Consider the following 12,043-nt stretch of genomic DNA (forward strand, 5'->3'; position numbering starts at 1 on the left):
GCAAGAGCTGAAGGTCAGAGCTTGATGAAGCTAGGAGGACCACATCATCTGCAAAAAGCAGACGAGATTCTCCTGCCACCAAACTCGACACACTCCACACCACGGCTGCGCCTAGAAATTCTGTCCATAAAGGTAATGAACAGAACCGGTGACAAAGGGCAGCCCTGGCGGAGTCCAACCCTCACCGGGAACAAGTCCGACTTACTGCCAGCTATGCGGACCAAACTCATGCTCCTCTGGTAAAGGGACTGAATGGCCCTTAACAGAAAGCCACCCACCCCATACTCCTGGAGCGTCCCCCACAGGGTGCCCCTGGGGACACGGTCATAAGCCTTCTCCAAATCCACAAAACACATGTGGATTGGTTGGGCAAACTCCCATGCCCCCTCCATCACCCTTGCAAGGGTATAGAGCTGGTCCACAGTTCCACGGCCAGGACGAAAACTACATTGCTCCTCCTCTATCTGAGATTCAACTATCGATCGGACCCTCCTCTCCAGTACCTTGGAGTAGACCTTTCCAGGGAGGCTGAGGAGTGTGATCCCCCTATAGTTGGAACACACCCTCAGGTCACCCTTCTTAAAGATGGGGACCACCACCCCGGTCTGCCACTCCACAGGAGTCCAGGCTGCCATCTGTGCAATCCTTCCTCTGCTTGAAGCCTGTGATCTTATTCATCCCTGGTCAGACATCTCTGATATTATTCCTCTGTAGTTTGTTCTCCAGCTTCTTCCTTTTTTCTCATGAGCAGCAATATCAGTATGGTTATATACTTTAATGAATGTGTTCAAAATAAAATACTTGAAAGGAAATAGAAAGACAGCTTTTTTTTTTTTACTTTTTCTAAAAGATACATCAGCTAACTGTTCATTAGGGTTAGGCATCGAGCATCGATTGGAATTGGGACCAAATGTTAGTTTTTCCCGGAATTGTTCGATTCCTAGAATGCCAATGGATGAGGAATCCGCGGCCGATCATGAAAAATAAACGTGATCTGCAAATTGTGATCAACACATTTCAGAGCTGATCACACCAGCTGTCTGTGTGCAGCACCGAGTCCCCCCTCCCCTCACCCGGCGCGCAGCGGCCAAATATAAACAAACGCGTCTGCCAAACTTTTACTCCCTGATCTAAACTTCAATTCCTGCAGCGTAGAGGAAACGTGTTAAAATACGTCAACACGGTGGATATGGGGGCAGCAGTAGCTCATCAGGTTGAGCGGGTTGTCCAATAATCGGAAGGTTGCAGGTTCGAGCCCGGCTCCGGACAGAGAATTCTGCTGTTGTGTCCTTGGGCAAGACGCTTAACCGCGCTTGCCTGCTGGTGGTGGTCGGAGGGACCGGTGGCACCTGTGCTCGGCAGCCTCGCCTCTGTCAGTGCACCCCAGGGCAGCTGTGGCTACATCGTATCTCATCACCATCAGTGTGTGAATGTGTGTGTGAATGGATGAATGATACACTGTAGTGTAAAGCGCTTTGGAGTCCTTACTCTGAGAGGCGCTATACAAGTGCGGGTCATTTATCATTTAATAGAAGCTTTAAAGAACAAACTCTGGACGGTGAGAGGTGAGTTTGTCTCACTACAGAAATAAAAACACACACGGAACGTCAGCAGTCAGATGGCACTGACACTTGTGTGTGTGTGTGTGCCACAATAAATAATAATAATAATAATAATAATAAGAAGAAGAAGAAGAAGAAGAAGAAGAAGAAGAAGAAGAAGAAGAAGAAAAATAAATCAAACACAAAGGTCTGAACATTTTAATTTCCTTTCTAAATTATTTCTGTTGAGAGTTTTAATGTTTAAAATCTGTTAGATTGTTACTGACAGCAGCTACGCTTAAGTTTCACTTTCTGTTCTGACTGAATGCTGCTGCAGCATGGAGGTGTAGTTCTCAGTCATCCTGGACATGATCATCCTGAGAGTTTTAGCTGAAAACAGCTGGACGCTTCTGGATATGTTGGAGACATTTAGCCTCTCATCCCAGAGGCTTCTTCCAGACTTTGGTTGTGGTCAGAAACAAACACACTGGTTGTGCTGCAAGTCTTTATCTTTTTTTCTCCAAAACATGTTTTTGTCTAAATGAAGGTGATGTTGTTGTTCATAGAATTAAAATTCATGTTGAAGTTAAGACTATTTCATCAAGTAGGACGGTGGTTAGCTAGCTCATGTAAAGCATGTCATGTCTTGTAAAGATTCGGAATCAGGAATCGGTAGGAACCGGAATCGAAACGAGGAATTGGAATCAGAATCGTTCAAAATCAAACGATGCCCAACCCTACTGTTTATGCATTGTTTAAGTTAGCAAAACCAGCAAATAGGATTCCTACGCTCAGCTGAACTTACATATCTTCTGACTTCTTTATTTTTTAGATGTGTTGAATTTATGCATGAAATTATGATGCTAGAAACCAGTGTTGGGAGTAACGCCGTTTAAGTATAACGGCGTTTCTAACGGTGTTCTTTTATAGGTAATGGAATAATCTAATTAATTACTTTTCCCGCCGTTGCAACGCCGTTACCGTTACTGGGGACGGAAGGTCGTGCGTTACAATGTGCTTGTCGAACGTTGAGCAGCAGTGTGAGGCTTTCCGACCGCCACACTTCAGCTGCAGCCAGGGAGAGAGAGGTGTCGGTAACGCACTTACAAACACGATGATGACTGGCCGGGTGGGCGGAGACCCTCAGTGTTCTCACTGTCTCAGTCGCTGCATGCTGTAGTGTAGACACAGCAAGTGATGGTAATAACGCCGTTTAAAATAACCACGTTAATAAAAAAATATTTCTTTCTGTAACGAGCAAACTAATTAATTACGTCTTCTTTTAACAAAACGATCGTTTCTGTTACTGATAAGGAAATGTGTGCGTTAAGCTGTGCGGTGTGTTGAAGCTGTCATCATCAGCTGATCAGGAGCTAAAGAGGCAGATGTTTTCATCCAAGAGCATCACGGCCCGTGAAGAACGAGGAAGATGTGATGAATATCTGTGTGACTATGTATTTGTGAAAAAAACAAATAAAGTTTGTTAAAAAAAACGTGATGAATATCTACGGCTGCAGACCCGCAGATTCGCTGCTGCAGGTGGGAATCTGCAGCAGCGAATCTGCAGCCGTGCCCTTCTTAGCGTGACAGCGGGACGTCCCGAAGGTCCGCTCACCTGTTCACCGCTCAGACGTCCTGATCTTCTACCTTCCTAGATCATCCAGCTGTAACCTGTTTCTGATCATGCCTTTAGTCCCGCTGTAACACTGATGCATCAGTCTCAGACGTCATGGACGCTCAGGTGTTATCAGAACTACCTGTGTGTGTTTACCACCCAGCTTCAGCTCTTCTGTGGTTGGGTCTGACCCATGTTAGTACATTTAAGTCCTCCATCAGATTTGTGCCTCTTCTAGTGTCATTTTAAAGGATATTTATTTATTATTTATTTATTTATTTATTTATTTAACCGTTACTAGATTACCAGTAACAGAATTGCTGCTAAAAACACACAATTATGTGAAGCTGGAAAAATTAGAATACTGTGCAAAATTACATTTATTTCTGTAATTTAACTAGACTGAGAGACCATTTAAAGGCTTGGGAACCTTTACAGGTGTTTCTATTTGCAATTTTAAATGTTAGCTGATTAGGGTCTTGTTAAATATCACACAGTGACCTTTTAATAGTCTAGGTTAGTGTAATGTTCCTGTTAGTAGTTCCTCCTGTTAAGTGCTCATTTATTTAAATTATTCAGGTTAATAAAAAACATTTGGACATTCATTTTATTATGTTCCAGTCATTAGTCATTTATATTTTACTATTGTAGTAATTCTTGCATTCTTTAATGAAAAAAGTAACTAAGTAGTTATTTTTGTTGGTAATTAGTTACTTTTATGATCTTGTAACTCAGTTAGTAACGGAGTTACTTTTTTGACAAAGTAATCAGTAACTATAACTAATTACTTTTTGAAAGTAACGTTCCCAACACTGCTAGAAACATAAAGTTAAGTTTTCCTGCGACACTGCAAATCTTTAATCTCTATGAAAGAAATGACCATAAAGTTCAGTTCTTTTGAATTGAAGTTCTGTGGAAAGGTTAATATATGCAACTATTATCGGAAAATGTTGTGAACTGTTGCTTGAAATACTTATTAGTTATAAAGTGCATTGCTGCTAGCTAAACAAAAAAACTTGGTTTTGGCTTGGCCTAAACCAACAATTGGCCATATCGTTGTCGATATGAGCAAACCACATTTACCTGGGTCCTCCGTTCATTTCGTGCTCACACATTTAGCAACAGAACACCATTGTGAGAGATTTGCTGCTTTTTTATCGTTTAAACATAAATTAAATAAATTTTAGAAATATTTTTATATCTAAATTGAAATGTATTTATTTTAGTGAAGCGACTCATGATTTTATCTTGAGAGGCACATTATAAAAGATCCTTTTCTTTCTTTCTTTCTTTCTTTCTTTCTTTCTTTCTTTCTTTCTTTCTTTCTTTCTTTCTTTCTTTCTTTCTTTCTTTCTTTCTTTCTTTCTTTCTTTCTTTCTTTCTTTCTTTCTTTCTTTCTGTGAGAATGATGCTCATTCCCATATCAGGGGGGCGGGGGCCTAGCTATGATAGCCGACTGGGGGGTTGAGAGTTATGTGACCGTGTTAATAAAAGATAGCTTGATTTGAGGATTTGCTGTTGCACTGTGTTTTCTGTTGTTTTATGATGAGATCTTTGTTCAAATTAACCTAAACTAAACTAAACCAACTAAACAAAATCTGTGCTGCCTCTTCAGCTGTTACATATAATAATGTAATCTAATAAATGGTGGATTGAAGTTGTTACTGTAAAACCTAATTTATACTTCTCCATCAGCTCCACGAGGGAGAGACACGCACGCACGGACTGAGACAATTAGCACTCATACTTCTCCGTCTCCTGGGGAATGTTGCAAAGCAATTCCCTGCCAGGACAACAGAGGGCGTAGCGCTGTTCTTGGGCATCCTGTCATGCATCCGGTCCAAGATAGTGTGTTTATATTGTGTTTTCTGGTATTTAAGAGACTTTTCAACACAGAGAAATTTGTCACACATCCTCCTCCACCTCTTCATGCGTGCACCACCTCTAAACCCACAATTCCTGTCATTTCCGTTCTCGAATAAAACACTTGCTGTGTATCTTTTCACTCCTCCAGTCACGGGGGAATAAAACATTCATGTTTTTAGAGTTTTCCGCGAGGTATTCTTCAAGCTTCTCTGTGTCTGCTGCTAGATATCCTCAGCTCTATTAATGCTTTTGAGGGCGCTATAGACTACAGCGGCGTCCTGACCAATCACAAGCTTGCATTCTCTGTCTCAACAGATGGATGTTTAAAAAAGAGATGCTCGACTCCGCCCGTCCTTGCAAGCCCTCGAAAGGACAGATAATGGTGTTGCGTGCATCCATCCCGATGCAGAAGTAAAAATTAGGCTTAAGAAAGGAAATGTTGAATTTACTTATGTCAACTGGTTCCTCTAAACCTAGTTACTTGTAAAGAGTAATATACATTGTTATGTTGAAAGTAAACATATATTACTCTTTACATTTAGGCAACTAGCTTCAGCTAACATACCTATAAGTAAATTTAACATTTTATTATTGTAGAGGGTACAAATCAGTGTCAACATCAAGTCACTGAGGGAAGATCTGCACTATGGGGTGAACCTTTCTAAAAGCAATCAAATCATTATTTTCTGATGGTGGTGATTAACGAAGTCAGGTGATATAACTGGAACGTCCCTCTACTGGACCAAAACAGACGGATTATAAATACCACTCCATGTGGAGATCATTTTAACTAAGCTGGAACGGATTTCAAGCTACAAGTATTCAGTAAAACAGGCCAATGTCAAATGAACACATTTCAATAATTTGTTAATTATAAGCAATTTTTTAAAGGCAGACCCCCCCCACCCCCACCCCCCCACCCACCAACCCCCGCTACCATATTAGACTTTAGTAAAATGAACTGCAGGAAACAGTCAAATATAAATCACCAGAAAATAACATCAAAGGGTTTCTTGCTTTCAAATGACTTGATTGGATTTTTTGCCTTGTCTTTCTGATCTACTGACCTTTGCAGAAACAATTTGTAAAGGCTGACACCGACAGCATGCTGTGACTCATCTTTTGTGAGCTCAACTCAGGGCTGTGTGTTTTTGTTAGACTTCTATGAGGGACAGAAATAGATTACTGTCACACGCCTGTGCAGACACATGTTGTTACTTTCCATGTCTATCAAAATAAGGGCTTTGTCCTCATTAGCTACTTGGTAATCCCAACACTTTGGCAGGCACACACAAACTGACTCAGATTTTCAGTTTAGTTACCAAATTCTAGGGCTGATAGTTTATTGACTCTTCGTTGTAAATCTCCTAGAGTTAAGTGAAAGGAAGACTAGATTAAAGCAAATTAAACTTGTGTGTTTGTGAGCAAGTAACTAGCATGCTGCTTTGAGCTAATGTATAATAGATGAGCACTGTTTTGAATGGCACAAATTAGCATAAACTGATACAAATAGGGCTGCTGAAAACGCTCAAGTCTACATATAAAAAGCAACAATCGTAGAAAAATTTTTAGAACTTTTTTTTGTTTGTTTGCTCATTTATGAAAATTCCTACTAAAACCTCAGCAGAGACGGACTCACCTCATAGTGAGCGGTGCGCTGGGACTCTGAGATGAGCTGGGCATTGCAGATGTTACAGTAACTCTCTGTAAATAGACCTCCATCCACGACGACCGAAGACTTCATCTTCATCTGAGACTACACACACACACACACACACACACACACACACACACACACATGAATTTGGTTAACACAGAATGAGATTAAACGTAATGTACCTTACTTAGTGTGAGAGGGGTGTAAGGAAATATCTGAACTTAGAAAATCCTTTCCCACAGGCTGACAAATTCATGATGGCAGCTGAGCCTGAAATATGTTGATCTCTGTCAGAACATCCACTCATAGAAGATTTTCACTCCACTTTTGGCAACAACGGGGCTCACATTTGATTTATAGCAAACTCACATTTATTATAATGTGCCATTTACGAGAGTTTCAAAACAAAATATTTAACATGTTTTCCTAACAAATGTCTTTAATCACAATTTACTCTATAATATCAATCAATCAAATCAAAGATACTTTTTTAATCCCAGAGGGAAATTAGAGTACACACAATTCAGAGATCAGACATACATGGGCAAGACACATGACAAGAATTGGTGACTGTGGTCATTCGAAACCCTGAGTCGCGCTACCTTAATAAAGGTAAGAGTGTTACATGAGGATTGGTTCAGGTGGAGGGAAAAAAAGACACTTCAGAGTTATCCTCCACCAGGAGGGCAGCTTTTCTCTGCAAATAAACACCTCAGATATGCAACAGACTTCAGTGCCAGTGTCCAACTGGGTCTGTCCCGGAGGGGCATCCGGGAGCCCCTTCTCTTGTTCTCATCGTTGAAAAAATTGTATCAATCGCGTTGAGAGACCAACTGACGAGATCCATTTTAGTGAATTTCAGTTTCCAGTTTCCAGAAAAATGCAGGAGCAGCCGTGCACCCAGCACACATAAACAGACAAAGGGCCTTGAGGATAAGATATGGAGGAGAGGAGGAAAAAAGCGCCTGCACCCTCCAAGAGCCGGAAGAAGAATATTATAATATTATCTGAATTTTTTATATTTCTGTTAATCAAACAATGTTGGGTGCTAATTTTCTAGATGATTTGGGCTCATAAAGAGTTTTAAAGTAACAATAGAAAGTTTTTTAAACTTAAGGCTGATTCGTGCTTCTCCGTCTGCGTCAGTGCGGAGACACGCAACGTAGGGCTGCTTAATTAATCGAATTTTAATCCCAATTACAATCTGAGTTTTGAACAATTATACAAACAAAACAAGACGATTATTTGCTCCTCCCACTTGCGCTGCCCCGAGTTGCAAATGAAGCGCTTCTCCCACAGTGTTGCCAACTTAGCGACTTTGACGCTAATTCTAACAGCTTTTCAGAACCCATTCTTGACTTTTTAAATCTTAAAGGGGCATTATGGAAGTTTGACAGCCAAAACATGTATAGAAATAATAAATTTCTTCTTCATACATTCTCCTACAATGCCCTGGTCCTGTAGAATGAGCCCTGGCATTTTTACTGTGATTGCCTGTTTTTCTGTAAAATCACAGAAAAAGAGAGCTGCTCGGGTCGAGCAGGCTGCTTCATGCGCGTTCACGCTCAGGCATCACCCGTAGCATTTGCTATCCATAGCTTTAGCAGCAGAGAGAGAGGCAGTGCCACTTTGTCGCTGTTCCTAACCCCAAAATTCCACTATCTCCGCTCCGCTCCGGCACGAACTCCGCAGCAAAATCGGTCCCGTTGTAGTCAATCAGAGCTGTTCCACTACTGCGGCCGTTCCACCATCCAGCAAAAATAGGATCGATTCTATTTTTGCCGGACGCCGGAGCACCTCCGCAGTCAATGGACAGAAATCACAACCGCCCAACAGAAAAGGGAGCAAGCAAAACTTCCGTTATTTCACAATACATGGATAAACAAAAAGCGTTTTCTTGTTTCATATGCACAGGTTTAACAACTTTTAACAACTATCAATGGCGGCTGAACTTTAAATGCACAAAAATAAGCCATAACTACAGTTTCCACTATCAAAGTAGTCACACTTTGTTGATCCAAACACTGCTGATCTCTCAACACAAATGATGGGCAGATTAAACAGCTCATGCCGATGCTTCTCCCACACAACGGGTGTTTGGATCTAACTTCCACGTTTATTGCTCGGACTGTATCGCAAGATCTCGAAAATCCCGCGCATGCCTGTTTGCGCACCTCAGGTCTCCGCACCGGAGCGGAGCCGTTGTAGAGCGGGTACCAGTAAAAATTGAGTTCGGAAGCGAGCGGCTGCGGAAGGCGGGGGCGGAGCGGAGGTAGTGGAATCTTGGGGTAATGCCTAGTGACAAAGATAGCTACATTTCTGAGGACCCTTAGCTAATTTCTGTAGAACTTTTCTCAAGATATTTCCTGCAAATTATCAACAAAATAGCCATTTTTGCTCCGAACCTTTCTTTGAACATTGTTACAGCTGTCATCAAGGATATAAATGTTACAGATACAAAAGATGTCACCAGGACATTAGGAAAGGGAATGATGTAGTGATGTGTCAGTCGTTAAAGAAACAGCTCTCAGAGCCGGCTCCCGGTTGGATTAACCAGAGTGAGTGACACACACCTAACCTGCGGACTCCTGAGCCGCTAAAACCCGCTAAATGTGCGCGTGCGGTGCGATAAACACACGTGCAGCTTGCCCCTGATTGCTGTGAGACCGGGTTGGGGGGTGCAGCTGTGGTTGGGGCAATTATTACATTAACTGATGGACCTCTAAATAAATAGTTTATAAATAAGGTAGAAATGGATAGAAATAAGTTCCTCACGCTGATAAATAATAACTAATCTCTCTGAGGACACGTTGCTAGTGCACGCTCCTACAGCACCTTGACATGACTCAATAAATGTTATTTTGTGAACATCAACTTATTTGCATTTATTTGTTATAAATGCCACTGTATGATGCTTGCTGTCAGCATTTGCAAGATATTGGTATTTGGGTCTGTACTGGTTAGACTTAAATGAGTTAAGTATAGTTAAGCTCTAAGTATATTGGTCTTTTAGTGATCATCTTGTTTCTTATTTATTTTTGTCCTGATTGTGCCCTGAGCAATTTTGTGACTGAATAAAAACAAATAAAATCAACATAAATTGAAAAATCGTCAAATAATCGAGATCTCAATGTCAGTCACAATAATCGTGATTATTACTTTTGCCATAATCGAGCAGCCCTAATGCAACGCCATTATCCGTCCTTGCGTAGGGCCCCGGCAGGCACGCAAGTACGTACGGAGTCGAGCCCACTTTTTTAAACATCCGTTGAACGAGACGAAGAATGCAAACTTGTGACTGGTCAGGGCACCGCTGTTGTTTCCGCCACCATTGCGCCCTCAAAAACATAAAGAGAGCCGAGAATAACTAGCGGCAGACACGGAGAAGCTTGAAGAATACCTCGTGAAAATACTCTAAAAATATGAACGTTTAATTCCCCCGTGACTGGAGGAGTGAAACGATACGCAGCAAGCATTTTATTTGTGGACGGAAATGGCAGGAAATGTGGGTTTAGAGGTGGCGAGTGCATGAAAAGGTGGAGAAGAATGAGAGACAAATTTGGCTGTGTTAAAAAGTCTCTTATATACAAAAAACACAATATAAACACACTATCTTGGACCGGATGCATGACAGGATACCACAGAACAGCGCTATGCCCTCTGTTGTCCTGGCGGGGAATTGCTTTGCAACACTCCCCAGGAGACGGAGAAGAATGAGGGCAATAGGTCTCCGTCAATCCGTGCGTGTCTGTCCCTTGCAGAGCAGACGGAGAAGCATGGATCAGGCTTTAGGCTAAAGCTACATTGATCTCAGTGACTGTTTGGTATTTGACTGCAACACTGACCACTACTGGAGATCCTTCCTGCCAACAGCCATTGTAATATGCAACAACTCTTTGATGACTTGATTATTATTATAATTATGAGCTACTACAGCAACCAATTTTCCTCTGGGATTAATAAAGTATTTTTGAATTGAATTGAATCTGCAGCCCTCTGTTGAACAAAAACTGCACTTGATTGTTTTGTGGAGTAATTTAGTGTCCATTAGGAGGTGCTCTTTACCTTCTTTACCTGGTTTATGGCTGTTAACTGTAAGGCTAACTGTTAGCATTTTCAGTTTGCTGAGCATCAACAAAAAGCACAAGAAGAAGAAGAAGTTTGCCTTTTCTGCTGGCATCATGGCGGAGCCTTGAAGTACAAATAAGATCATTTGGAAGCGAAGCAAATAGCCAAAACCAGAGGAAACAACAGCGTGGCCTACACTAGCTTGAGGGAAGCTGAATAACCTATGAAATCACAAACTGATGCTGGCCTGGCTTTGTTGCTACTGGACTTGTAAGTAATACTCATTTTTGTCCAACAGAGGGAATCTTTTGGCTACATGGTTTATTTTAGTATTAGCTGGCTCATGTTAGTGTTAGCTTGTTGTTGGTGCTAGCTACAGCAGGCTTCAGCAAGGTTGTTTACAACAGTTGTATTCCACTTTCAACCAGTAGGGCGGAGGAAACTGCTTTGTGTTACTTTAAACCAACTGGCGTTATTGAAAACAACAATTAAACCATTGCACAATGTTGCCAACTTTTGTTTCACTGACCTTTCCTCATTAATTGCAAGAATCATCAATTACTTTTTAATGAACAAGCCAAGTCTGAGGGTTGCACTTTAACAAGTTATTTAAACAAATAATAAACACATAAATAAAGTTGCATAGTCACTAAATGTGGGCAGGACTACAATAAATGGCCCCAATGATGTGGCTCATTTGTTTTGTGTGAGCAAATCCAAAGTGATATAAAAAATGTGCAAAATAACGATTCATTTGGAACTTGTTGCGTGTTTTTCCTCCATATATGTTAGGGTACTCCTAAGCAGCATGTTTATTTGTCTTGTAAGGCGACTCTATGATGCCCTTCAACACTGTTTTCAGGTAATTGTTCCTGCAAATTTTCTGTCTTTCGGACGTTAATGAGTCACTGACTTAACTGGCATCCTCCTAAAGTATTCCCACTATTAATTACTCATAAAAACAAGCATTTATTCTGTGTGTACAAATTAGTATTAGTTTATTTATACATTCATGAGGTCCCGGGCTCATAGAAGTGCAGAGTTTGCTTTACATCCATTACTACTTTCTAAACAAACAGCAATCAGCAAATTAGCACACTGTTTTCACATCAGTTTACTACCCTGGTAATCAATGTGAAATACAAAGCTTTTCTGCTGACATTAGGAAAAATTGTATTTCACTCAATTTTGGCTTCTATTGGCTTTCGAAAATAAATAGTATTAGAAAAGGATGGCAAGCAGTTTGGTGTCTAGAGTTTAGAAAGCAGTAAATGCCACTCTGTTAAAGGTTACTGT

The 12,043-nt window shown here is 41.1% G+C and overlaps 1 protein-coding gene across 2 annotated transcripts in view; it reads right to left on the reverse strand.

The window, feature by feature from the left end:
* Positions 1 to 12,043, reverse strand: part of zgc:171482 (zinc finger protein) — a 135,728-nt gene that overhangs the window by 69,693 nt on the left and 53,992 nt on the right. For both annotated transcript variants that reach the window (XM_015944349.3, XM_015944348.3), the window contains exon 2: positions 6,662 to 6,778. In XM_015944349.3, coding sequence (XP_015799835.1) covers positions 6,662 to 6,772 — 111 coding nt within the window. In that variant the 5' untranslated portion in view covers positions 6,773 to 6,778. The remainder of the gene's footprint in view (positions 1 to 6,661; positions 6,779 to 12,043) is intronic.

The sequence above is a fragment of the Nothobranchius furzeri genome, chromosome 12 (assembly GCF_043380555.1).
Source record: "Nothobranchius furzeri strain GRZ-AD chromosome 12, NfurGRZ-RIMD1, whole genome shotgun sequence".
NCBI classification, from domain to species: Eukaryota; Metazoa; Chordata; class Actinopteri; order Cyprinodontiformes; family Nothobranchiidae; genus Nothobranchius; species Nothobranchius furzeri.